This window comes from Lepidochelys kempii, chromosome 9 (genome assembly GCF_965140265.1).
Source record: "Lepidochelys kempii isolate rLepKem1 chromosome 9, rLepKem1.hap2, whole genome shotgun sequence".
NCBI classification, from domain to species: Eukaryota; Metazoa; Chordata; order Testudines; family Cheloniidae; genus Lepidochelys; species Lepidochelys kempii.
In genome coordinates, this window is record NC_133264.1 from 67,088,986 (window position 1) to 67,114,950 (window position 25,965).

The 25,965-nt window shown below is 39.6% G+C and overlaps 1 protein-coding gene across 9 annotated transcripts in view; it reads right to left on the minus strand.

Annotated features, from left to right (window-relative positions):
• DIAPH2 (diaphanous related formin 2) overlaps window positions 1-25,965 on the minus strand; it is an 811,118-nt gene that overhangs the window by 619,520 nt on the left and 165,633 nt on the right. For all 9 annotated transcript variants that reach the window (XR_012160923.1, XM_073360856.1, XM_073360855.1 and 6 more), the window contains 4 exons: window positions 10,911-11,029; window positions 6,478-6,594; window positions 1,697-1,815; window positions 725-789 (listed from right to left, as the gene is read on the minus strand). Coding sequence is in view for 8 of the 9 variants with exons in the window: in XM_073360856.1 (XP_073216957.1) it covers window positions 725-789; window positions 1,697-1,815; window positions 6,478-6,594; window positions 10,911-11,029 (420 nt within the window). In the remaining variant the exon portion in view is untranslated. The remainder of the gene's footprint in view (window positions 1-724; window positions 790-1,696; window positions 1,816-6,477; window positions 6,595-10,910; window positions 11,030-25,965) is intronic.

The window sequence follows — 25,965 nt, forward strand, 5'->3', positions numbered from 1 at the left end:
TTCTAAAGAGAGTTAACTACAGGAAAACCTGAAAAAATTCTCTGAATTTAGCGCAACTCATGTTCATCTGAGAAGTTCATTCTCCAGAAAGAACATCATTGTATTTAATCCAGAAAGACTAAGGGAAGGGAAAAGAGAGAAAACAGCTTCAGCTAATCACAGTCTAACTTTCATGAGAAATAAGATTGAAAGTTCCATCATTTCCTTTATACCAAGGGAACTAACTGAAGACTAAAATTAGTATATCCACTTAAACACCTCTCAAAACTCCAAGGAACCTTCTAGTACATTAAACAAGTGAGAGCAGAAGAAAATAAAGCAAACTACTTATATCCAAGTATAGTATATATTACATATTTGAAATAAACAACACATGCTGAATAACTCAATTACCCATCTCTATTCTTTCTGTATACACAGATAATATACTTGACAACACTCCCAAGAAAAAACAAGTATAGGATAAGCTCTAGAATACAAGATTTTTTTTTCCTATCATTGTCTTAAGCTAATGTACACTAGCAGCTAAGAACAGTAGACTTGATATATCAAGTCACTTCTGCAATAAGGATACAAATTATGTAGTAATGCTGCCAAATATTGATCACAACAGCAAATCAGTTTCTCTACCTCAGCCGAAAGGTGGGAAAAGATTTTTGATGCATGTTTTAATCAGAGATTTCCAGTTGTCTATAACTTAAATGATAATGATTTATGATCTTACCTTTTTGGAAAATTCTGCTGCTTTTTGTTCACTTTCTTCTACTTTTGCTTTGTTCACACATGCATCTAAAAGGACAATTACCAAGACAAAATTGGTTAAGACAATAAGTGCTACTAAGTAATAAACAAATACACATATTTTCAAAGTGCAATGAATTGCTACAGAACCAAATTCCACAGTTTCACCTCAGCATTTTTAGTCTTCCAGAGGACTAAATCTTTCTTGAACCCTTCCTCCTTTCACTATGTCTCTTGAATAGATGCACAGCTATACAATTTCTTAGAAATATTATGTTAATTCTAAATGTTTTACCTATTGCTCAGAAAAGTGCATTTACTTTCCAAAAATTACTTAAGTTGTAACATTCTGATAAAATGTAAATCAATATGGAATCAATATGGAAATTCTCCCCTTTAATCAAGTTTTCAACATTAGTACAGCCATCCCCTTCTGGAGTTAGGCTTGAGGTGAGTGTCCTAATAACTGGTCTAGCAGCTATTCTGGAGTGGTCTCTATCCCCCTCATGCTTTGTTTGTTTTTTCTTTTTTTTTTTTTGTGAAAACTGTTGAAACATCTTGGTTTCTTACTGATGCAGAATGAAAACAAATGCCAAAACCTCAATAATTTTCACGAAACAGATTTTGTTTTCCAACCAGTCCTAATTATAATCTAGGTGGCGCTTTGACCATTGTTCTCAATAAAACATAGTCTAACTTTCCAGGCATATCTGCTTGAACAGTCTATGCAATATACTTTCATTGTAAAATATTTTGCTGTTCTAGAAGAATATGATTACAAGCTATACAGTGGAGCTCTCAACTTCTAGAAAATTTGAGTTCATTCCCAAAACCGCATATTAAAAGTTACAGAGTTCTGTTTTAGGAGTCTGAAGAGAACACTTACCTATAAAAATATTCATTTTTCTAAAATACAAAGAAACCGAAGGAGACAAGTTACTTCAGGTTTACATACCAATAAGGTGGGTAAAATCTACATCCAATCTTCCTCTACATTTAAAATCCGGGTCCATACCACAGCAGTGCAGTACTATCTGTGAAATGCATTCTTCAATTATCTTGTAATACTGAGTTCTGATGATAGAAGAATACACATCAATGTAGTTTTAATATAATGGAAACCATGCATATAATTTATGGAACAGAGAAAAAAAGGTTAATTATAACGTCTAATACCTGAATTATAAATTCAACAGAAGAAAAGACTGAAAATAAAAGGCCTTGTTTAAACATTGTCTATTCAATTGTTACGGTCATTCTCATAAAGAGATGTATGAAATAAAAAGCCAAAGTTTGGTCTCTGAAAATGAAGTATTATTTTAAACAGAGCATGGCAGTTCACATAGTCCATGTACTCGTTTCACTTCTGTCTCCTGGGTCTCTGTTCAGATTCTTGTTTTGCACTTGGTATCTCACTTTCTTCACACTTTGGAAAATAAAATGATACTTACCCTATTTTGTCCTCCCCACCTGCTTCATTACCACTTTTGGTCATTAATTGGCAACAAAGAGCACTACACCCACACACACAACTAATTCTTATTTTTAACGTTTCTAAATACAAATCTAAAAATGATGACAGCTACCAAATATGAAAAAGATTGGGTATTATGGAATTTTATGGGGTTAATTTTTAAACTACTTTAATTCCTTAAAGAAGCTTAAGATATGATGTCACGTTAAGGAGCTAAAAAACAAACAAATTATTTGAAATCCACACACTGTTTAAGTAACTCCAAATGAAGGATGGAACTATATACTGACTCAATCTGTTGCAGCTGTACAAGAACACATTTTTTCAGACAGACAAAAATATAAGTTCAAAAGAGAAGTTAAATTTGAAAAGATTTTCAAGGTTTATGTTTGGACATTACCTTTTTAGAACTTGTATTTCTGAATCCAAGAAAACTGATTATATGTGATTTCTGACCAAAGCGCTTTTATTTCTTAAAATTATTTTTTAATATAAGTTTAGACAAGATTTTAAAAAATGGAGTTTCGCTCCCAAGATCCATGTTTAGGCAACCAAAACAACTGACCAGACTACAGCTACTCTGAAGCACCTGGCATTGGCCACAGTCGGGAGACAGGATACTGGGCTAGAGGAACCTTTGGTCTGACCCTGTATGTACATTCTTATGTTCTCAACTCTCATTGTGTACATGTCTTATTTCCTTACGCGAATAAGTGTGAGTTGTTTCAATATGACACCAGCTGAATGTGGAGATTTGCAGTGTTTCACTTCTCTTCCCTCATCCATACACTATATGCAGGAGTGTACTACTACTTTACTGGTGGATTTTCTAAATTCTATTTGGAGGACAGACTTACTTCTTAACTCTCCCATTATGTTTCAATTATTAGCTTTTAATTTCTTTTTTTCTTGTAACCATGTATTTATGAGCCATATGTTTAAAAACACCATTTTAAATTAAACTTAATAGCCATACTAATGGACCTAATAGAACCAATGTAACACATGCCCATTACACTAACATTTCTAAGATGGTCAGCCCTTCACTACTTAAGTGTTGTTACAGTTCTTCCAGATACAGTACAACCTCAGTTACCTAATCTCGATTATCTGAAACATGGTCATGCCCCCCAATACTACTCACACAAATAAAAACTGATTTGAATTTCAAGTGTCCTATGACCTTAAGTTCATATTAGTTATACTCTGTACATTAAACTACTGCCATCAAACTACTGTCTAAAATTTAGGGCATTTTAGAGGCAAATTACTGTAATTATTTCAGACTGACAGTCCTTGAATAATTTGAATTTCATGTAAATTATTAGTAGGATTACAATGAAATAGAACTTTCTCAGCCCAGCTGAGGAAAAAAAACCACTTCATAATGTAATTCAAGACTAATGCATATGCACAAGAAGGTCAAATTAAGATTAAAGCAGCGATCTTAATTCTGTTATTTTCTAATTTGAGTGATGGACTTTAATGCTTTGGTTCTTTCAACAGGTTTTTTTCTGTATAATTTCCCAGTACTGAAAACACCTTGTGGAACCATATGTAACTCTTTGTAGGTCATGAGCAGATTCTGAACCCAGGTTCAGGTTCAGTAGTTAGACCTACGTAACTATACAACTTTAGCATAGCTACGCATACATGTTTGGTAAATTCCACCTGCAAGGCAGTGTGGCTAGAAGGATTAGACCTGGGACAGTCATATTGTAGACCAAGTTCTATTGCAGCTCCACCAGATGTGACTGTATGCAACCTTTAAGTCAACCTATCTTTAAATAGGGGGAATATATGTGTCTGCTGCCTAGTTAAGGGGATATGAGGTCTTGCTCAAAAATAGGGGCTTCTGAAGTGAACACAATCATTGACACCAGTCAGTGGAAGGTATCCTTCTGGATCCCAGCCAGGTACACCTTCCTCAAATCTAAAGGAAACAGCATTGCTGCTTTCACTCTATGTCCTCTGTCTTGAGGTCTTGCTCTGTGCCCTCCAAATAGGAAGCTGAGCAGGCTTGGGAGCATGATCACTCTAGCTGGCATGTAGAAACTCCCTAGGATTGGAGCACACTCAGCGAAGATGGAATGTTAGAGATTTTAACAGCAAGCCTCCAACCAAAATCGATGGAGCACGTGCAAGTGGCTACTTCCAGAGTCTGATAACTTGGCCTATTCTAAAAGGATTTTCATGGGGACAGCAAAAAGTCTGTTCCTGTCCCAAGGGCCACAACTCTCTTCCAAATCAAAAACACATTAGAGCTTCCAAAAGGAACAATGTTTCTTTGAGTTTGGTTGGTTTTAATACTGGTTGCCAAAACAACCGATTTTTTTCCCCTAACCTTGATTCCCAGAAGCAGCTAAATAGTTTTGCTGGAAAACTTACATGAAAAGTCAGTTAATGACAAAATGCCAGCAGGGAAAATTTCAGCTTGAACAGTGGAAGTTTTGCAAAATTTATGAGCAACTGGAAACGGGTTCATAATTTTGAAAATGCAGATTACTAACTGCCAGGGTTCCCTCCCCACTCTGAACTCTAGGGTACAGATGTGGAGACCCGCATGAAAGACCCTCTAAGCTTATTTTCACCAGCTTAGGTTAAAAACTTCCCCAAGGTACAAACTTTGTCTTGTCCGTGAACAGTATGCTGCCACTACCAAGTGATTTCGACAAAGGACAGGGAAAGGACCACTTGGAGTCCTATTCCCCAAAAATATTCCCCCAAGCCCTACACCCGCTCTCCTGGGGAAGGCTTGATAATATCCTCACCAATTGGTACAGGTGAACACAGACTCAAACCCTTGGATCTTAAGAACAATTAAAAATCCATCAGGTTCTTAGAAGAAGAATTTTATTTAAAGAAAAGGTAAAAGAATCACCTCTGTAAAATCAGGATGGTCAATACTTTTCAGGGTAATCAGATTCAAAATCTCTAGGCAAAACCTTAAATTACAAAAAAAGACACAAAAACAGGAACACACATTCCCTCCAGCACAGAGAATTTACAAGCCAAAACAAAGAAAACCTAACGCATTTTCTAGCTAGATTACTTACTATCTTTACAGGAGTTGAAGGGCTTGCATACTTGATCTGTTCCCGGCAAAGGTATATCACAGACACACAAAAGCCTCCCCCCCCACTCCCACTCCAGATTTGAAAGTATCTTGTCTCCTCATTGGTCATTTTGGGTCAGGTGCCAGCGGGTTACCTTAGCTTTTTAACCCTTTACAGGTGAAAGGATTTTGCCTCTGGCCAGGAGAGATTTTATAACACTGTCTACAGAAAGGTGGTTACCCTTCCCTTTATATTTATGACACTATCATCATATATGGTAAAACTAATAAGTTTTTAAGGATCACCATTTGGCTGTGATTGGTTATCAGGCTTTATTAGCAATAGTACAAGTATTTGATCAGTTACAACATGTTAATTTCTCAGGAACTGTACTGTGAGCACACACAGTTCTCTAGTCTAACTTCTGTAATCTGTCTATGCCGACGAACCCTGTATTTAAAAATTTAAACTTGTTTATCAGCAACAAATGTTACACCTCAAGTTCACACTCCATTTTGTTGAACCAGAAAAATCATCTCAAGTCTAACTGAAGGAAATATTGCAAAAAGAAAACAAAATGGAGCTGTCACACTAGTCAAAAGAAAAATAGTTGAGGGAAGTATTAAAAAAACCTCTTCCAATAACTTCTCTTTCTCATCCCTTCCAACTAATTCCCTGTATTTTCTCTACAAACTAGAAAAGCCCCCGTTACCTGGAATAACTGACATTTATTTGTAGTTGTATGATTTAACAATAAGAAAACACCAATTCTCCTGCCTGATTCAGTATTATGCTAGGCACTTGACATATAAGTAATAACACCTTACACTCTAAGGACACAATATGCAGTTGAAAGGGGATGGAGATGTTTTGAAATAAAAACATGAACAAAAAGGTATTGTAGATTTTCTGAAGACAAGAACCTTTCTGCCCTGCAGGTAGAAAAGTGAGGAATAATTCAATGAGTTAAGAGATACAGAAGAAAAACCACAAGGAACTCAAAAATAAAACCATCCTTTTGTCTACTATAATGAAACTCTTCCCTTTAAATAAGTGCACCAAGACAACTTGTGTTCAGCAGTTCACCCTAGATTATAAAATAACCATATGTTTGAGATCCACTGTGTTAATATTTCAGCTTGCATTACCCTACAACTTGGACACCTGATATTAAAAGCAAAAAGAACAGCTAGAGCTGACTCTTACCGGACGTAATAATCATTCCTGACCAGTAGTAAGTGCTGCAATATTGAGAGGAAATAGTTTTCAGAAGCTGTGTCCTTCAGCATGTTATACAGCAGATGGTATACTTCATTCATATCAGTGCAAAGATTGTTAAGGAAAATGCCAAATGAGTGAAATGAACATGTTCATATTGTAAGGAATACACTTGCATTGTTCTAATTAAATTCTATTGCCTTCTAAACAATCCCCCTCATTAAAACATTTCTATTTTTTCCAGCTACAACTAACCAAAATTATTTTACTGCGCTCATCAGAAGATCTGCCAAATAAGGCTCTAATCCTTCAACTCAGTGTTCATGGGGACTGATGGGCCCACATACAGCCCAAATGAACTCAATGAGCTTCATGTAGGCTCAGCAATATACCTGCACTATTTGTTACAGGACCAGGGCCTGAGGTATTTTCCATTTTCCGACCAATTAACACATTATACTTTTACATGAATCAAGATAAGTAATGGTGCAAACATTTTAAAATCATTAAGAGTTGAGGTTCTGTGATTAATTCATACAACAAATGAATTTGGCATTTTAATTTAAGAGTGGAACAAAATTAGATTATATATATTATAAATATTGATTACATGTTTCATGTCTGTTTGGAAATACTATACCTATTTTGTCTACTCATTATTATATCCAAGGAATCTAGAGATTTGTTTCTATCAACTTTTCATCTCATGGTGGGCCTGAAAGTTGACAAACAAAATACCAGTTAATGTACAGGTATGACAACGTGAAAGATTTAACTGATAAGAAACTGTTACTGAGTTAATATCCACTAAAATGAATGGGACAGTTCACATCTTGAAGGCATTCTTCTCAGCTTTCTGCAGACTCATGTAGTCCTCCTGGCATTGGTTACACTCATTATACATTTGTGAAGTTTTCTTTGCCATCTTAACAGCTTAAAAAAGGGCTGAGATTCTAAAGAACACCACAGTAATGCAAGGGGTGCCAGTTCACCATACCAATCCCGTGTGGCACATGTTGGAAAGGGTTAATTTCTATAGGCATGAATCGGGAAATAACTGGGAGCACTTCCCTTATTTAGGGCCGGACAGTGATATCCAGTGCACAGCTTTGTTAGCCTGAATATTGGAGTTATACAGATGCATGTGGCTGTCTCTGTAGCAGACAGCATCTCCAATGGTAAATAAGGTAAGTAAGCCAATATCCCATTTCCCATGCTTAGAGAAGGAATGGAGCAGGCGGGGGGGGGGGGGGGGGGGGACTTGCTCAGATATTTGTCACATTCGTTTTGGGGTTCAAGCTTCATTTTTAGAACTATGTATGAAGCAGCTTGGCATGGCAATAGTTAGGCCTAGGAATTGCTGGTAAAAAACGGTTACTTACTTTCTCGTAACTGTTGTTCTTCGAAAGAGTGGCTCCAAGCTGAGCGGGACCGGTACCAGGTACCATTCCTTGGACCGTCTGCGGGAGACCTCTAGCGAGGGCCGTCTCAACTCCTCCCGGTGCCGGTCTCTGGGCAGTGCTTGAGAGCGGTGTGCCCTTTCTAGTGCTTCCTCGCATCAACCTGCTGCCGATGCCACAAGCTCCTTCTGGGCCACTGGCAAGTGCGAGTCTGCAGAGTCGGAGCTCAACCGGGACCAACTCCCGGAGCCATGCCGGGACGGTGTCTTAGAGCAGCACACCATTGCCGGCTTACCCCCTCGACAGCAACTGAGACATGGGCACCGGACAGTTCTCCCCATATGGGAGGGGGCTCGCAGCCGACAGCTCAATGAGGTCCTCCGCAGCCTCAAAGGTGCCAGGCGTAGAGGGGTGATCTGTTATGCCCCCGAGCCCATTCTCCACACGGAGCTCACTTAGGTCTGGGCTCGGGGGAGCTTGTGCTGCCAGGATCGCCTGCGTCAGCGCCGGTACCGCAGCCTTCTCACTCTTGTCAGCACTCGGGGCCTTGGGAGGCACCAGCCTCCTGTGCGGGGAACGACCACGTCTTCCTTTAGGCTGCGCCGGGGGCCGCATCAGGGAACGCGATCAGTGCTGGGGCCTAGCCTGGTGCTCTGGGGCCAACAGTTTACAGTGCTTAGCCAGTGCTGGGTCTCTCGATGGCTCCGGGGCACTATGAACCGAGGAAACCTGAGCCAGCGTCGGGCGCTCCGGGCCCAGCAGCTGCAATGCAGCCTCCATCAACAGTTGCTTTAGACGAAAGTCTCTTTCTTTCCTTATCCTTGGCTTAAATGGCTTGCAAATCCTACACCTTTCAGTTTGATGTCCGTCCCCCTGGCAACGTAGACACGAGTCGTGGGGGTCGCTAACTGGCATAGGTTTGGGGCACATGGCACAAGCCTTGAAGCCGTGGGCCTGCGGCTTGCCCCGCGGCCCGGGACAGGTGCTGGAGGCCTCCAAGCACCTAATGACTTAAGTGTCCACAATCTGTATGGAAACTAACTGATAACAGCTACTCCAAAGGCTAAGGGACTGCTCTTCTACGAGAGAGAGGTTGTTACAAAGCCGCCACGGACGGTATGAAGAAACTGGAGGGGATCGGGCCAGCAGGGGTATATATGCACAGTACAGTGGTGCCACTCAGGAGGCCCACCGGCCTGATGGGAGCCGCTAAGAGGAAAGGTTACCAACACTCATGCACATAGCGCGCACACATCTACTGTGGAATGGATGTGAACAAGCACTCAAAGAAGAACTTCTGTATTTGAAAAAAGAAAAGGAGTACTTGTGGCACCTTAGAGACTAACCAATTTATTAGAGCATAAGCTTTCGTGAGCTACAGCTCACTTCATCAGATGCCTATTTGAGTTAACTTTTTTCATTCCAGATGAAACTGAAATTTTCCATAAAGCTGCAAACTAAATGCCTATTTCTGATTTCACACCAGTTTTATGTAGGTATACCGTCAATTGATTTACCCAAGGGCAGTTGAAAATCACACCCAGAGTCTTTACCCACATACACATGTGATGAGTTTACTGGCATCAACTAGAAAGGGGCAAGAATACGGCTGGCACTTTGGAACGTAAGGTTAAGAATGTCCCCACATATCACAAACTTTTATACCAGTGAAAGTTAGATAAGATCTGTGTGTAAATGTTAAAGGACATGCCTGACATTCAGGAGTGCATACCATGTTAAACACACTAAAGAATTTTGCATTTGTAAAAATGAGTTCATCATCTAATAAAAGAGCAGCCTATTGTCTACACAAAACACCCCCTGAATACCACAAAAAAATTAAGCGTTTGGCTTCATGAACTGAATTGCATAATTTTTTAACTAATTGTATATTTTCTTAATTTATAAGAATCATTACCTGACAGAGCAAAATTACTGGTTTAATGAAAGGTCCTTTTTCATGAAAGATTACTTTCCCTTCATGACTTGTAAACTACCATATATACTTGTTCATACGCCAAATTTTTTTTTAGTAAAAAAGGGAACCATCAGAGAAGGGGGTCAACTTATGAACGGGTATAGAGAGGGAGAGATGGGACACAGTCCCTCCCCACAAAAGAGGGAGCAAGGAGAAGCAGCACAGCCAGAAGGGAAGAGGTGGGGCCAGAGTCTCTCCACTTCTGGCCACGCTGCTCTCCCCCCAGCCTCCAAAGCAGCTGCAGCTCCAGCGTTGGCAGGCTGCAGCCGCGCCAACTGGCCTGCCGGAGCACGCTGCAGCCATGCCACCCAGCCCAGCCCACTGGAACATGCTGCGGCCATGCCACCCGGCCTGGCCCACTGGAGCAGGCTGAGGCCACGCTGCCAAGCCTGCTGGAGCAGCTCCAGCCAGAGACAGTCTCCCCTGACTGTCCTCAGATAAGGTGGGAAGGGATAGGATGGGATATGAGTGTGGGGGTCCCTGACTAGGGGTGGAGTCACGTGGGGGGTGGTCACAGGGGGTGGTTACTTTGACCCCCAGCTTCTCCCCACAAAAGAATTTCCCCATCAGTTGCTGTACTGGCCCGTAAGGGTAAGCAGCTGGCGCGCCGGGACACTTTGTTTACTTAGGTTTACTGCTGTGCCTGCGGACACTCAAGGTAAACAAACCCTCTCAGCCCACCAGCGGCTTATACTGATGGCCCAGGAGCCAAAGTTTGCTGACCCCTGAATTACAGGGTCGGCTTATGAATGGGTCATAAAAAGTTTCCATTTTTACTTATCCATCTTGCGAGTCTCGGCTTATAAATGAACCACCTTATAATCAAGTATATACGGTAACATGCATTTATGTGTATTGGTACCTTTATGTAACACTTTTTCATATTAAAGCTACCGGAACATAAAACTACCTGAAACATATAGACCCAAGAGACCATAATTTAACTGTGGCAACCAATCAATTTAATCTAGAATCTTTTATTACATATTTAATTTATTTTAATTTTTATGTATATTCTCTGTAGTGAGTTTTTAAAAGGATATTCCATTTCAGCTCTGATGTCATTGAGACGATGTGACAATTCAATTAAGTCTTCTTCTTTGTTTTCATCAAACACTTTCAACTGAATATCAAGTTCTTCATTTTCTTTCTCTTTTAGGTCCTAGTTTTCAAAAGGCACATTTCAAAACCACGTTTGTCATCCTTTTTAAGCAGAATTTTTTCCTTCAGTAAATACATTAGTACAAGATAGAACTGACCAGAAGACCGATTAAACTTAGGTTTTTGGTTCTTTTTAAAACAAACAGGTTACAGCACAGTGTGTTTTAGACAGGAGATTTTCTTTACCTACAGGTTTCAGGAGATCAATACAGTAAACTAATTGCTAATACTTTCATTTTTAACACACTAGTTCAAGCAAGAAAACAGTATTACATGACACCTGAAGAAAGCATGTGGTTAAGACAATTGTATATGTCCCTTTGACAAATAGTGATAAGAACAAACAACATTAATAGAGAAAAACATACTGATATATTCAAGTACAACAGTCCCAAGTATGGCAGGAACTTTTAATTTTATTTTTGTTTTTGTACACAACATTATTGCTGTAGGATTACCAAAAAAGTATAATAAAAAAAATAAGGGGTTTTTTTTGTGCGTGTGTTTTAAGCTTTACATTTCCCAAACTATGTAGCTTGATTTCCTGCACGGTACTTCTTGAAGCCCATACAATAGTTTTCCCCTCAAACTGATGTTTAATTACTACCTAAAACCTCAGTCATTGATTTTTTTTTATACATTACATTAATGCACATGCACCACAAATATTTAACATTTTTTCTCCCTAACTCAACATTTTCACAGCATGCCACGCTAGAGATTTTTGAGATTAATATATCACCTTGATTGTCTTTTACTATGTCTCCATTCAAGTTGCAGTTTTCAAAAGCCATTCAATAATCACAAGTGGGGAATATTCAAAGATGGTGAAGAGGACTAGGCATGGAGTCTAAAAGGAAAATGTCAGCAATGTGGAGTCTATAGTTAGATGAAACAGACCTGACCGAGATGAATAATGATACTTCTGTTGCTTCCACAGATATTATATAGGAAGTTCAAGGCTTTGATTAAGCTATTTCACTGTGGCCATGAGAACCAACCTCTCAAAACACTCTAATAACTTCTGTAATTAAGCCCTTATAGATTTGAGGTACAATTTTCAAAAGGATTTAATGACTTAGGAGTCTAACTCACTTTGGGAGTAATTTACACACTTCCTGACTTTCAATGAAACAGAAAAGTTGAAGTGCCTAAATCACTTTTTAAAACAGGACTTAGGAGCCTAAATCATTCAAATGCTTTAGAAAGTGTTATCCAGGCTTTTCTTTATTACTACCTAGCCAATCTCAGAATATACATATTTAATTCATTTGTTGAAGATATAACATTTGCAATTGTTAAACAATTTTATTTGTCTAACATCTCAACTAAATACTAGACAATTCTTCAAATCAATGAAGAATTTTTTATGATTATATACTGCTATGATAATGATTTATCAATTATCTCTGGAATTCTCAGAAATGCTATCAATGCTATCGGGAGATTCCCAAACCTGAGCTGTCTTTTGTAAGTGACAAATCTGAGAAATTGTCACAGACTGAAGTGTCACTAGAGGTGGTTTTGGAATTAATTGAGAAACTTAACAGTAACAAGCCACTGGGACCAGATGGCATTCACCCAAGAGTTCTAAAAGAACTCCAATGTGAAATTGCGGAACTATTAATGATGGTCTGTATCCTCAAAAAGAAAAGGAGGACTTGTGGCACCTTAGAGACTAACCAATTTATTAGAGCATGAGCTTTCGTGAGCTACAGCTCACTTCCTCAGATGCATATCGTGGAAACTGCAGCAGGCTTTATATATACACAGAGAATATGAAACAATACCTATTCCCACCCCACTGTCCTGCTGGTAATAGCTTATCTAAAGTGATTTCCAGCACAAATCCAGGTTTTCTCACCCTCCACCCCCCCACATAAATTCACTCTCCTGCTGTGTGGGGGGGTGGAGGGTGAGAAAACCTGGATTTGTGCTGGAAATCACTTTAGATAAGCTATTACCAGCAGGACAGTGGGGTGGGAATAGGTATTGTTTCATATTCTCTGTGTATATATAAAGCCTGCTGCAGTTTCCACGATATGCATCTGAGGAAGTGAGCTGTAGCTCACGAAAGCTCATGCTCTAATAAATTGGTTAGTCTCTAAGGTGCCACAAGTCCTCCTTTTCTTTTTGCGAATACAGACTAACACGGCTGTTACTCTGAAATCTGGTCTGTATCCTGTCCTTCAAATCAGCTACTGTACCCAATGACTGGAAGACAGCTAATGTAACATGAATATTTAAGAAGGGCTCTAGAGGTGATCCTGGCAATTACAGACCAGTAAATCTAACATCAGTACCGGGCAAATTGGGTTTAAACAATAGTCAAGAATAAAATTGTCAGACACATAGAAGAACATAAATTGTTGCACAAAAGTCAACATGGTTTCTGTAACGGGAGATCACGTCTTACTAATCTATTAGAGTTCTTTGAGGGGGTCAACAAACATGTGGACAAGGGGGAGCCAGTGGATAAAGTATATTCAGATTTCCAGAAAGCCTCTGACAAGGTCCCTCACTAAAGGTTCTTATGTAAATTAAGTTGTCATGGGGTAAGAGGGATGATCCTTTCATGGATTGAGAACTGGTTAAAAGACAGGGAACAAAGGGTAGGAATAAATGGTAAATTTTCAGAATGGAGTGGGGTAACTAGTGGTGTTCCCAAGGGTCAGTCCTAAGACCAATCCTATTCAACTTATTCATAAATCATCTGGAGAAAGGGGTAAACAGCGAGGTGGCAAAGTTTGCAGATGATACTAAACTGCTCAAGATAGTCAAGACCAAAGCAGACTGTGAAGAACTTCAAAAAGATCTCACAAAACGAAGTGATTGGCAACAAAATGGCAAATGAAATTTAATGTGGATAAATGTAAAGTAATGCACATTGGAAAAAATTACCCCAACTGTACATACAATATGATGGGGGCTAATTTAGCTACAACTAATCAGGAGAAAGTTCTTGGAGTCATCGTGGATAGTTCTCTGAAGATGTCTACTCAGTGTGCAGCGGCAGTCAAAAAAAGGAAGCGGGAAGTTAGGAATCATTTAAAAAGGGATCGAGAATAAGACTGAGAATATCTTATTGCCCTTAGTAAATCCACGGTACGCCCACATCTTGAATACTGCATACAGATGTGGTCTCCTCATCTCAACAAAGATATACTGGCATTAGAAAAGGTTCAGAAAAGAGCAACTAAAATGATTAGGGGTTTGGAAGGGGTCCCATATAAGGAGAGATTAAAGAGGCTAGGACTTTTCAGCTTGGAAAAGAGGAGACTAAGGGGGGGATATGATAGAGGTATATAAAATCATGAGTGGTGTGGAGAAAGTGAATAAGGAAAAGTTATTTACTTGTTCCGCTAATATAAGAACTAGGGGACACCAAATGAAATTAATGGGCAGCAGGTTTAAAACAAATAAAAGGAAGTTCTTCTTCACTCAGCGCACAGTCAACCTGTGGAACTCCTTGCCTGAAGAGGTTGTGAAGGGTAGGACTATAACAGGGTTTAAAAGAGAACTGGATAAATTCATGGAGGTCAAGTCCATCAATGGCTATTAGCCAGGATGGGTAAGGAATGGTGTCCCTAGCCTCTGTTTGTCAGACGGTGGAGAAGGATGGCAGGAGAAAGATCACTTGATCATTACCTGTTAGGTTCACTCCCTCTGGGGCACCTGGAATTAGCCACTGTCCATAGAAAGGATACTGGGCTGGATGGACCTTTGGTCTCACCCAGTATGGTCATACTTATGTCCCAGGCTAACCTGGCCTGCAGCAGAAAGTCATGTCCTGGCTCCCTCTCCCTTAAAGGAATGCACACTTTTTCCAAACAGCCTGATAACAGCTCCTACACCACTTAACGTGCAATGAGGTAATTTATGCATAATTTATGGCAACACTGATATTTATATAGCATTTCATGACCATACTGAACTACAATTAACATTAAAAATAGTTGTGGATTTCTCAAGACATCTAGATAGACTCGTGATTAATAATTAAATCACACCATGTTTTAATATCATGTGCTGCAAAGAGCCACAGGAGACATATTAAAAGCCACTTGCAGCTCCCGAGCCTCAATCTGAATATCACTGACCTATTGTGTTTTTAACTTTGCACACACTGCTTTATCTATTGCCTCCCAAACCTCTTAGAGAACAGTATCTGTCCCATGTTGCTTGGTGAGGCTAGCATGGTGTACTGAGGTATCAATACTTTTCCCCCTGAGTTTTACTTTCGGGGAATATATAGGGTTTATCGTATTTTCAAGAGCATTTATTTTCAACTAATTTTTTAGATTTCTGGCAGGTATTGAGCCTGGTAATTATAAATTTCCTTTAGTCTCAAAGTGAAGTTTTCACTTTTGGGTAATATAGTGTAGTATGAAGCAAATACTACAAGTCTGACCGGACATTGGTCCTCTTAAGGCCAGAAACAAATGCTCTATCATCATCTCTCACATAAGCATTCCTCATTTTATTAAATGCAGAGGCTAGTGCCTGTCTACACTAACAACTTTTCACACTACTATTGCTTGGGGAATTTGATTGCTCAGCTCAACACATTTTAAAATCAAAATTATGGCAAGCATAAACTACCCTGGTGATGTAGTATATCAGATTACCCCAGAAAAGCACTTTTCAGATGGTCATTGACTTGATATTAAGGTTCAACTTCTACTTAATGCAGAACATTCCCATATAACAAAAAAAAATTAAAATATTTAATTAAAAAATTAAAAATAAAAATAAAAATTGTCAGATCACCATTAATACAAAGGTTTCAGAGTAGCAGCTGTGTTAGTCTGTATTCGCAAAAAGAAAAGGAGTACTTGTGGCACAAAGTGAGCTGTAGCTCACGAAAGCTCATGCTCAAATAAACTTGTTAGTCTCTAAGGTGGCACAGGTACTCCTTTTCTTTTTTCATTAATACACAGTTTATCACACCCAAACCACTTAATGCACAACTACAAATTTATCCAGACTTCAATTTCTTTTGCATATGAAATGTAATATCACATTTCACTTCAGCTGTCAGTCAGCTGTCAAATCTCATAGGTAAAATAGATCCTCAGGGTTTTGTTGGGAGACATTTATATATTACATTAATTTCTTAATGCATATGTAAATAGTTTCTGCATACCTGTTGCAAAAATTAAACCCTGAGATGTTAACGTATTAAAAATCCACACAGAAATGAAATAAATACAGTAAGGTTTTCCTTAAAAGGAGGGGAATGTGTGTGGTTACAAAAACTATGGATCTTTATTACACTGTTGGTGCATTTTAACTGGATTTTGCAATTACATTAAGCTGTACACATTCAAAGTGCACTTGTGACACATACAGTATTCCTATTTTTCAGTATTAGCATTGTCATACGTTTTATGCCTTGGGACCATCATAAGGGGATTATTTAATATAAGCAGAACGCTGTAATTCCCCTCCTCCCCCCAGTTTTTGACCGACTGTAACTACAGTAACCTAAAGAAGGGTCGCACCAGGAGAGTAACTGATGGATAAGGACCTAGGTAGATTTTCTCCCAGTAAATTATACATGGCAGTTTTCATTTCTTTCAATACAAATACTGTATTCTCCAGATCTTCTTTCAAGAAACAAAGCTTCAGACATTTTTATACATCTGAGACATAACGAGTTAAGATAAAATCTACAAGAACAAGAATAAGAAACTAGTGAAAACATAAATTTTTAAAAATATGCAGGTGTTTCCTGTTTATAGGAGAAATCCAGAGTGCCAGATGTAAAAGAATGTGATATAAATAGGCACAAAGATACCCATAAGATTCTAATTTCAGAAACTGTCTATATATGATCCTGAACCTAATTTAAAATATTTTCTGAACACAGTTCAAAGGCAATAATCTTCCTGGCGAATGTGCAATGAACTCCAAGAAGCTTCCATGCAAATCTCAGCTGGTGAAATTTGCCCCGAGGCTGGCTACTGTCCCTGCCTCAGCTCTGGTTGAATGAGCTTTAATTTGTGCCTCAAGCATGAGTCCAAAGGAATAACACATAGAAATGCAGGAAACAATTTATTTCAATATTGTTCCTTTGGAAATAGAGTCATTTCATCAGGTGGTGTCAAAAGAAAAAAAATTATAGCTCTTCTAAATGGAAAGAAACTTCCAAGGGAACAGATCCAGTTTATGTCATGTTTCAACTGAGATGAAAGCAGAAGACAGACATTGGCAGGGGGACCAATTCATTACTATGGCTCTCCATCAATACCTTTGGAAGGACTTATGCAATATTAAACTGCCTTTGAAGGGCTGAGAAACCAGTAACGCTTGTCGTTAATTGTGTAAAATAAAATTATGATCATAATCTACCCACAAATCTGCTTTATATATAGTGGCCTTGGTACTATCAGAGACATTTACCATGGAGCAATACAAAGTCAAATCCCTAAAAACAAACAGAAGTCCAAGCAATGATAATAAATTAAAGCTTGATTTAAAAGCGTGCCCACTTCTCACACATCTGAATGGTGGAGTCAAGAAATTCCACAAGAGAGAAAATGCATGTGCAGGACTTGGCAGTAGAAGAGGTCATCTGATCCTGATATTTTCCACAAATATAATCACAACTGAGTGTAGAGGTCAACCTTAACTACTCTCAATTAGAAGTCATTCCACATTTGTATACCAACATAATTAATGATGCTTTAAAGTTAAAATATTATTTAATCTGGAGCCAAAGGGGCTCTTTCAGGTCTGGTGTAAAGTGATGGGAGGCTTTAGTCCGAATGACATCCCTTCTTATCGAATTCTACAGAAACTGGAGTTAATTTCAGAGGCTTAGTGGGAAAACAGTTAATAATGAACCCACACCAATCCAACTTGAACAAGGTATGAACGAGCACCTTCATATTCAACACTAGTTTTAGCCTAGAAATGCTCTTATGGTAATATCTTTCTTATGACATTGGCATACATTAAGCTATTTCAAGGTAACTGAATATCATAACTGTAGCTTACTATGCTAGGAACAAGTTTGATCCATCAAAAGATCAGTAAACAAGAAATGACATGAAAAATTGCATCAAAATCATCTGTCCTTTCTGCCTAGAACTCCAAGCTTTGATCTTAAGATAAAAAGTTACACTGTGTTGCGACAGCAAGATTTTTTACTAAAACAATGGTGTATTATCTACTCTCAGATGACATTGAATCAAGTTATAGCAAGGAAGTTTATTGTATGTTCGAGAAAGGTACTTATTTTTCTGTTCCCTCAGTTATCCATTGGATAATTTCTATGTAAAAATGGTTGATAAGAATTGTTATTACTTATCATGCAAGAAAATAGTTAATCAGCACAACAGTTTTCAAGTAATGATGCTGATTTGAGATATTCTTAAAATAATTAAACCTATTGTTTCTGGCAACTTTTTATCTAGCTTTGTAAAGGGAAGTCACTTACCCTTCATAACTGGAATTCTCTGAGATGTGTTCCACATCCAGGTGCATGTGCCCTGTGCACTTTAGCCAGCAAGTGTCCATTGGTCACACCAACTCCCTGATAACCTTAAGCACCTCCCACCTCAGGGGTATAAAGGAGGCAGGGCAACCAAGCAATCCTCAGTTCCTGCACCTCTACCAAATCAGAATATTAGACTTGATAGTAGTGAAGAAAAGAGGTCAGGTTGTGGAACACATCTGGAAGAACTCCAGTTACTAAATGGAAGCAACTTTCCTCTTTTCTTCAAGTACTTGTTCACATGTTCCACTTCTTGTGACTCCCAAGCACCATCTAATAGACAGAGGAGATTCCACGAGTCTAAACGAAGATTGCTAAGCAGCCCTCCAAAACTGGGCAGCTGAAAAAGATGCCTGAACTAAAGAGTAATGGCTAGTCGAACTACATGTATTATTCCAAGTAGAAGTCCTACATATATCAGCTACAGGCATTCCCCTAAGGGCTCGTCTATACTTACCAGGGGATCGCCGCATGACAATCGATACATCGGTGGTCAATTTAGCGTGTCTAGTGAAGATGTGCTAAATCGACCACAGATCGCTCTCCTATCAACTCCTGTACTGCACCGGATCAAGAAGAGTAAGGGGAGTCGACGGACGAGCATCTGCTGTTGACTTCACGTAGTCTGGACCCCTCTGTAAGTAGGTCTAAGCTACATTGACTTGAGTTACACTATTCATGTAACTCAAATTGCATAGCTTAGATAGACTTTTCCCTCTAATGTAGACAAGGCCTAAGAGAGGCTGAAAATGTGGCCTGTGCTCTGCAAGAATGTGACCTAACATGACCTGGGAGTTCTAAATTGGCCCCCTCATAATGTAGCTTCATGTAATGTGACACTCAATTAGAGATCCTCCAAGTTGAAACTGCCTAACTCAACAACAGAAATAAATAGCCTAGGGGACTGCTTGAATGGCTTTGTTCTAGACAAATGAAGCAACAGAGATCAGAGGACATGCAGAGTATGTGCAGCAGCCTTTCCCTTAGCTGAATCAGTCTCTGGAGGGAAACATGGATAAGTGAATGGACTGATTTAAATTAAAATCTGAGATTATTTTAGGAAGATGTTTAGGACGTGAGTGGAGTGTGAATTTATCCTTGTGAAAAATCATGTACAGGGGTTCCTTCATCAGAGCTTGCAATTCACAGACCCTGCTTACCGATGTAATTGCAATGATGAACGCCATCTTCATCCATAGAGCATAAATGAAAACAAATATAAAAGAAGCTAAGTGAGCTAACAAGCGGGCAGTGAAGGCCAAAGACAATGCCCTCAACAATTCATATGTCGAGCTTTTAAATGACCCACAGCTGGCTGGCAAAAAGATCTACAGCATTGCCGAAAGGTAATGCCATTTGTAAATGATGATGGGAGAGACTGCTCGTAACACCTGAACAAGTGAAGGAGAGGTGGAAACAATACTTTCAGAATGCCTAAAACGAGCTTTCCAGAGCTGTCAACAAGTGAGCTTAGTCCTGATGTAATGGAGGAGAAGAGAAATGCAGTTTAGGAAATAAAAAATGGTCAGGCAGTGGGACTGGATGAAGTGATGGCAGATCTGGTGAAAGTTTTGGATGAAAGAGGCATAAAATGGATAAGCCAATCGGTTAAAGCCATGTGGCAAGACAAGAAAATTCCTGAAAACTGGTGCAAGTCTCTCCTGGTTCCCATACATAAGAATAACTACTGAGGAATAAAACTGTTTTAACATGGTGTAAAGATACTGGAAGATATTCTGGACCCTAGGCTTAGGAGAATGGTGGAACCCCTCCGTGAACAAAAGCAGTTCAGCTTTAGGAAACAATGAGTAACTACAGATGCCATGTCTAATCCGGTAAAGATACCAACAAGATAGCTTCTGGGCTTTCATAGGCCTAAAAAAGAAATATGATCAAGTGGACAGAAGGATCGTCGCATCAGTGCCGAGGAAGTGTGGCATACCTGAGAATCTAAAAACTATGGTGACTGCCTCTATATATCACCCAAAACAGAGATCTGAACACACTTTGGAATGACAAGTCTCTGAACTGAAAGTCAGACCACACCAGAGGTGTGCTGTTTATTATATTGACAGACTATGTCAGCAGGCAGCTACCAGTGGGAAAAGGCAAGAAGATGCTATATGCAGACAAAATAGCAATAAGGGCATCCTCAAAAGGAAAAGGTTAACCAGTGGTATGACCAGCTAAACTGATCTGGGATGAAAATGAGCACGACTAAGACTGAGGTCACGTGGGCACAGAGATTAGTGGAGTAAGACTAAATCATTCTAAACAGTTCAAGTTCCTTGACTGCTGGGTCATGGCAAATGGCAAGACTGAACATGAAATACAATCCAGTTAGGGGAGCGCTGGAAAACCATGCAACATCATCTCAGGAGCAGTGTATGACAAGCATACGCCACTGAGACAAAAAGCCCAACCGTGTAAAACAACGGTGTACCCGACAATGCTGTATCATGCAGAAGCATGGGCAATAAAGCGACTGCAGGTTCAATACAGAGATGCTTGAAATGTCTTCACACCATGAGGAGTTACATGAAGAGACAGATTTCAAAATTAAAAATGGAAGTCAAAATCCATGAGGTGCCTAACAAAATCCAGGAAGCACCACATGCAGAGGATGAACAAGGCAACCTGGTGAAGCTAGCACAGCAGGAGAGGGTGGTAGGAAAGATGTCCAAGCAGAACAGAGGAAGAGATGGATAGACTGCATCAAAGAAAGAGGTAAGCAAGTGGATCTTAGGGCTGCCTCTGATAGATGGCAGATGCTTGAAAGATGACCCAACTGCAGTTGATGGGATAAGGGAAAGAAGAAGAAGGTGACCATCTTCATAACAATGGAGTAACAAGCATGAAGCTAATAATGCAAATGGAGGTCCAATCAGACTGGTAGGTATAACATTAAGATCCCAAGGTTTGGGGGGTGGAAAGAGGCTGTCTATCAGAGAAAAACTCTCAGAAGACCTTTAACAAACTTTCACTGAAGGGTGAGAAAAAACTCTATGGTATTGAATTGGTGGATGTGCAAAAATAGTCAAATGAACATGTAATAACCTTAAAAAGATGTGGTTTGTTGCTAAGCTTATCTATCAAGATACTAAAGGATATGAAAGATTCAAGTCTCTTATGGGGAAAGGTGATGTTGGTAAGCCAAGGATGACATGCTTCCATTTTTTCAAAATCACTTGTCCTCGCAGACTGCTTTCTGCTCTGTATCAACATTCTTGCTACAAAGGGGAGGTCCTTCCAGCATAGTTTGAACCTCTACTGGCAACCCACAAAACTGGAGTTATGTTGCACACTGCATAGTAATTGTGGCTGCCATCAAGCCTGAGCATTCAGCAGCATCAGTGGGGGCTTGTAGGGAGATTTAGCCATTAATTGACCCTGTACAAAGATTTAAATTCCTTTGAGTAACATTGCTCCACATAAGAATATTGTAACATATTAGAAGGGCCTGATAGTTCACTCTGTGAAGTTGAAGGATAGCTGATGAACAACCCTTCTAAAAAGTCCAATATTTTTAGCTCCGATTCCTTTTGAGTACTTCTGAAGGACTGATGTTTTGACTTCTCTTGTGCTGCATCACAACTAAACACCCTGGAACAGAATTCATACAGAAATATCTGAGTCTGTCAAAGGAACTTAAGTCTTCTCTAAATAAGTAATTTACAGAACCATAATAAAATATACAAATGGGAAAAAGTGGAGATTGCTAGCTTGGTCTGTTTCACAGACATAAGTGACTGAAAGGAACTAAGAGCCAGCTGGTCATCAGGCCCTCTTAATACTCATGAGGGAGGAGGGGCTCGAGGTCATCAAGGAAGCAGGTATGGTCAACTGACACTATTGGCTAAAGCATTCTGATCCCAAGTGCATATGGTGCATGCATACCAGAAGTGTTACATGTGTAAAAAAGCATTTAAAGTTTCAAATCTCTGAAAACAATAGAACTTTGGATTGAGGTTAACTGAGCAAAACACAGAAAGAGCAAAAGGTAGATGATGATCTATTGCCAGCTAAGTTAACAATTTAGACTCATTAACATAACCTGCAAACTAGCCTTAACTGATTACTCCTTTGAGATTTACTTGGAATATGGCTCATGAGTGAAGAGTGAGGCAATGGCAACCAACAAATCAAGGGGTTGAAAGAGATTGGAATATCTGACTAAAACAAGAATTCTCCTCTAAAGTTTGCGGACGATACCAAGCTGGGAGGGGTTGCAAGTGCTTTGGAGGATAGGATTAAAATTCAAAAGGATCTGAACCAACTGGAGAAATGGTCTGAAGTAAATAGGATGAAATTCAATAAGGACAAATGCAAAGTACTCCACTTAGGAAGGAACAATCAGTTGCGCGCACACACAAAATGGGAAATGACTGCCTAGGAAGGAGTACTGCGGAAAGGGATCTGGGAGATCGTAGTGGATCTCAAACTAAATATGAGTAAACGGTGTAATGCTGTTGCAAAAAAAGCAAACATCCTTCTGGGATGTATTAGCAGGAGTATTGTAATCAAGACACAAGAAGTAATTCTTCTGCTCTACTCCCCGCTGATTAGCCCTCAACTGGAGTATTGTGTCCAGCTCTGGGTGCCACATTTCAGGAAAGATGTGGAAAAATTGGAGAAAGTCCAGAGAAGAGCAACAAAAATTATTAAAGGTCTAGAAAACATGACCTATGAGGGAAGATTGAAAAAAATGGGTTTGTTTAGGCTGGAAAAGAGAAGACTGAGAGGGGACATGATAACAGTTTTCAAGTACATAAAACCTTGCTACAAGGAGAAGGGAGAAAAATTGTTGTTCTTAACCTCTGAGAATAGGACAAGAAGCACTGGGATTAAATTGCAGCAAGGGCGATTTCAGTTGGACATTAGGAAAAACTTCCTGTCAGGGTGGTTAAGCACTGGAATAAATTGCCTAGGGAGTTGTAGAATCTCCATCATTGGGGATTTTTAAGAGCAGGTTGGACAAACACCTGTCAGGGATGGTCTAGATAATACTTAGTCCTGCCTTGAGTGCAAGGGACTGAACTCAATCACCTCTTGAGGTCCCTTCCAGTTCTATTATTCTATGAAATTTTAGTGCCTGCAAGTCCACTTAGTCCTACTTCAGCCAATCGCTCAGAGAAACAAGTTTGGTTAAATTTGCAGGAGATAATGGTATCTGTTCCTTGTTCACAATATCACCTGAAAGTGAGAACAGGCATTCACATGGCACTTTTGTAACCGGCACCGCAAGATATTTACATGCCAGATGCGCGAAAGACTCGTATGTCGCTTCATGCTTTAACCACCGTTCCAGGGGACGTGTCCATGCTGATGATGGATTCTGCTGGATACCAATCCAAAGCAGAGCAGACTGACACATGCTCATTTTCATCATCTGAGTCAGATGCCACCAGCAAATTGATTTTCTTTTTTGGTGGTTCAGATTCTGTAGTTTCCATATCTGAGTGTTGCTCTTCTAAAGTCTTCTGAAACACCTCGTCCCTCTCAGATTTTCAGATTCTTAAACCATGGGTCAAGTGCTGAAGCTATTTTTAGAAATCTCACATTGGTACCTTCTTTGCATTTTGTCAAATCTGCTGTGAAAGTATTCTTAAAAAGAACGTGTGCTGGGTCCTCATCCAAGACTGCTATGACATGAAATATACAGCAGAACGCAGGTAAAACAGAACAGGAGACATGCAATTCTCCTCCAAGGAGGTCAGTCACAAATGTAATTAACATATTTTTTTTAAATGAGCATCAGCGGCATGGAAGCATATCCTCTGGAATGATGGCCAAAGAATGAAGGGGCATACGAATGTTTAGCTTATCTGACAGGTAAATACCTTGCAACGCAGGCTACAGAAGTGCCATGTTCTCACTTTTGGGTGACATTGTAAACAAGAAGCAGACAGCATTATCTCCTGAAAATTTTAGGAGCATTAGAGCCATAGAAAGGAAACAAGTCTATATTCCATTCCATTCAAAGTGGCAAGACCTGAAAGGGACAAGCTCAGTGCTTAAACTGATGTTTCTCAACAAGCCTATACACACACACAACTTTTTCTGTAGAATTTCAGAAACTGAGTAGCTATTTTGTGCCACTTCCAATACACATCTGTCCCAAGCAGTTTGATGCTACTCTTGACCCAATGGAAGAAATCTGCCTCCAGAGCGTTCTGAACTTTCGACTGGTTTCGTGATTAACATAGATGGAGCAGTCATAGATCTCTGGTCAAATTCTCCTTATGGTCACCAGAACTATTAAATCTTCTTGTAGGGCACTGGTCCTCACGGCTGCTATAATTGCTTGCCACAGAGGCCTGAAAAGACTGCTTCCTTCTATAAAGGTGTTTGTATAAAATAATACATGATTCTAAGGCCAGAAGGAATACATATTCTAGTCTGAACTCCTGTATACCACAGGCCACTAAATTTCTCTCAGGACAACAGGCCATTTAATTTCACCCAGTGTTATTCTCTCCAACTGCCTGCTTGAAGAGAGATTGCTAGCTTGCCAGATGAAGACTGACTCCACTCCAGCTACTTGTTCCCCAAATGAATCTTCACCCAACATTTTGGTAGTTGTCAATTGCTGCTTGTCCTGGAACTCAGCCACACATGGGATTTGGAAACAGTGTTGCAAGACACAGCTTCGACAGAACTCACACAGCATAAAGGAAACTGTCTGCGACAAAAGGCTTCTGACAGAAAAGTTTTGTGCAGTGTGGTTCCTACCTTGACCCATTTAAGCTTATGCTGGCCACTAAGGTCATGGTGTACAATCATCCACTCCATGATGGCTGTGGTGAAATATATAGAGATTACATTGCCCACAGTGCTTCGGAAGAGTAATTTCTTTTCAAGGTCAAACAGCCTTCCTCAAAGTCTTTTGGTTGATATTTCTCCTTGCTGTGAATAACAGTGTTTGAATAGAGCAGACACTTCTGAACCACTTTCAGCCAACAGACTAGATCTCACTTGGTGGCATGCAAGAACATCTGGGCTTGTTTACTTAGCTTCTTTGTTTCACATAAATCTTCCAATCTCATCTCACCACATCTGAGATTTTGGACTCCTGCCTTCAGCTGGAGGGGAATAACCATCAAACACACACAAAACCACTGAAAACTTGAATGGCTGGACCACGACCTGTTAAACTTATCACTATCCCTTCTCACTTTGTAGCAAGCTAGCGGAGGGAAACTAGACACATTATATACAAAACCTGGAATGTCACCATCAAAGGACTATTTACTAACTTCTCTAAAGAAAACAATATTCCAGCTGGTTCTCACAAAAAACAACACTTGATGTGGACAATCTCCTGTGCCACTTTGTGTCCCTCCTACACTTCCTACTCAAACTGTATCACCACATATGTAGAATCCAAGACTTGGCATTTACCAACTTTGGTAGTCAATGACATGGTGCAGCTGATG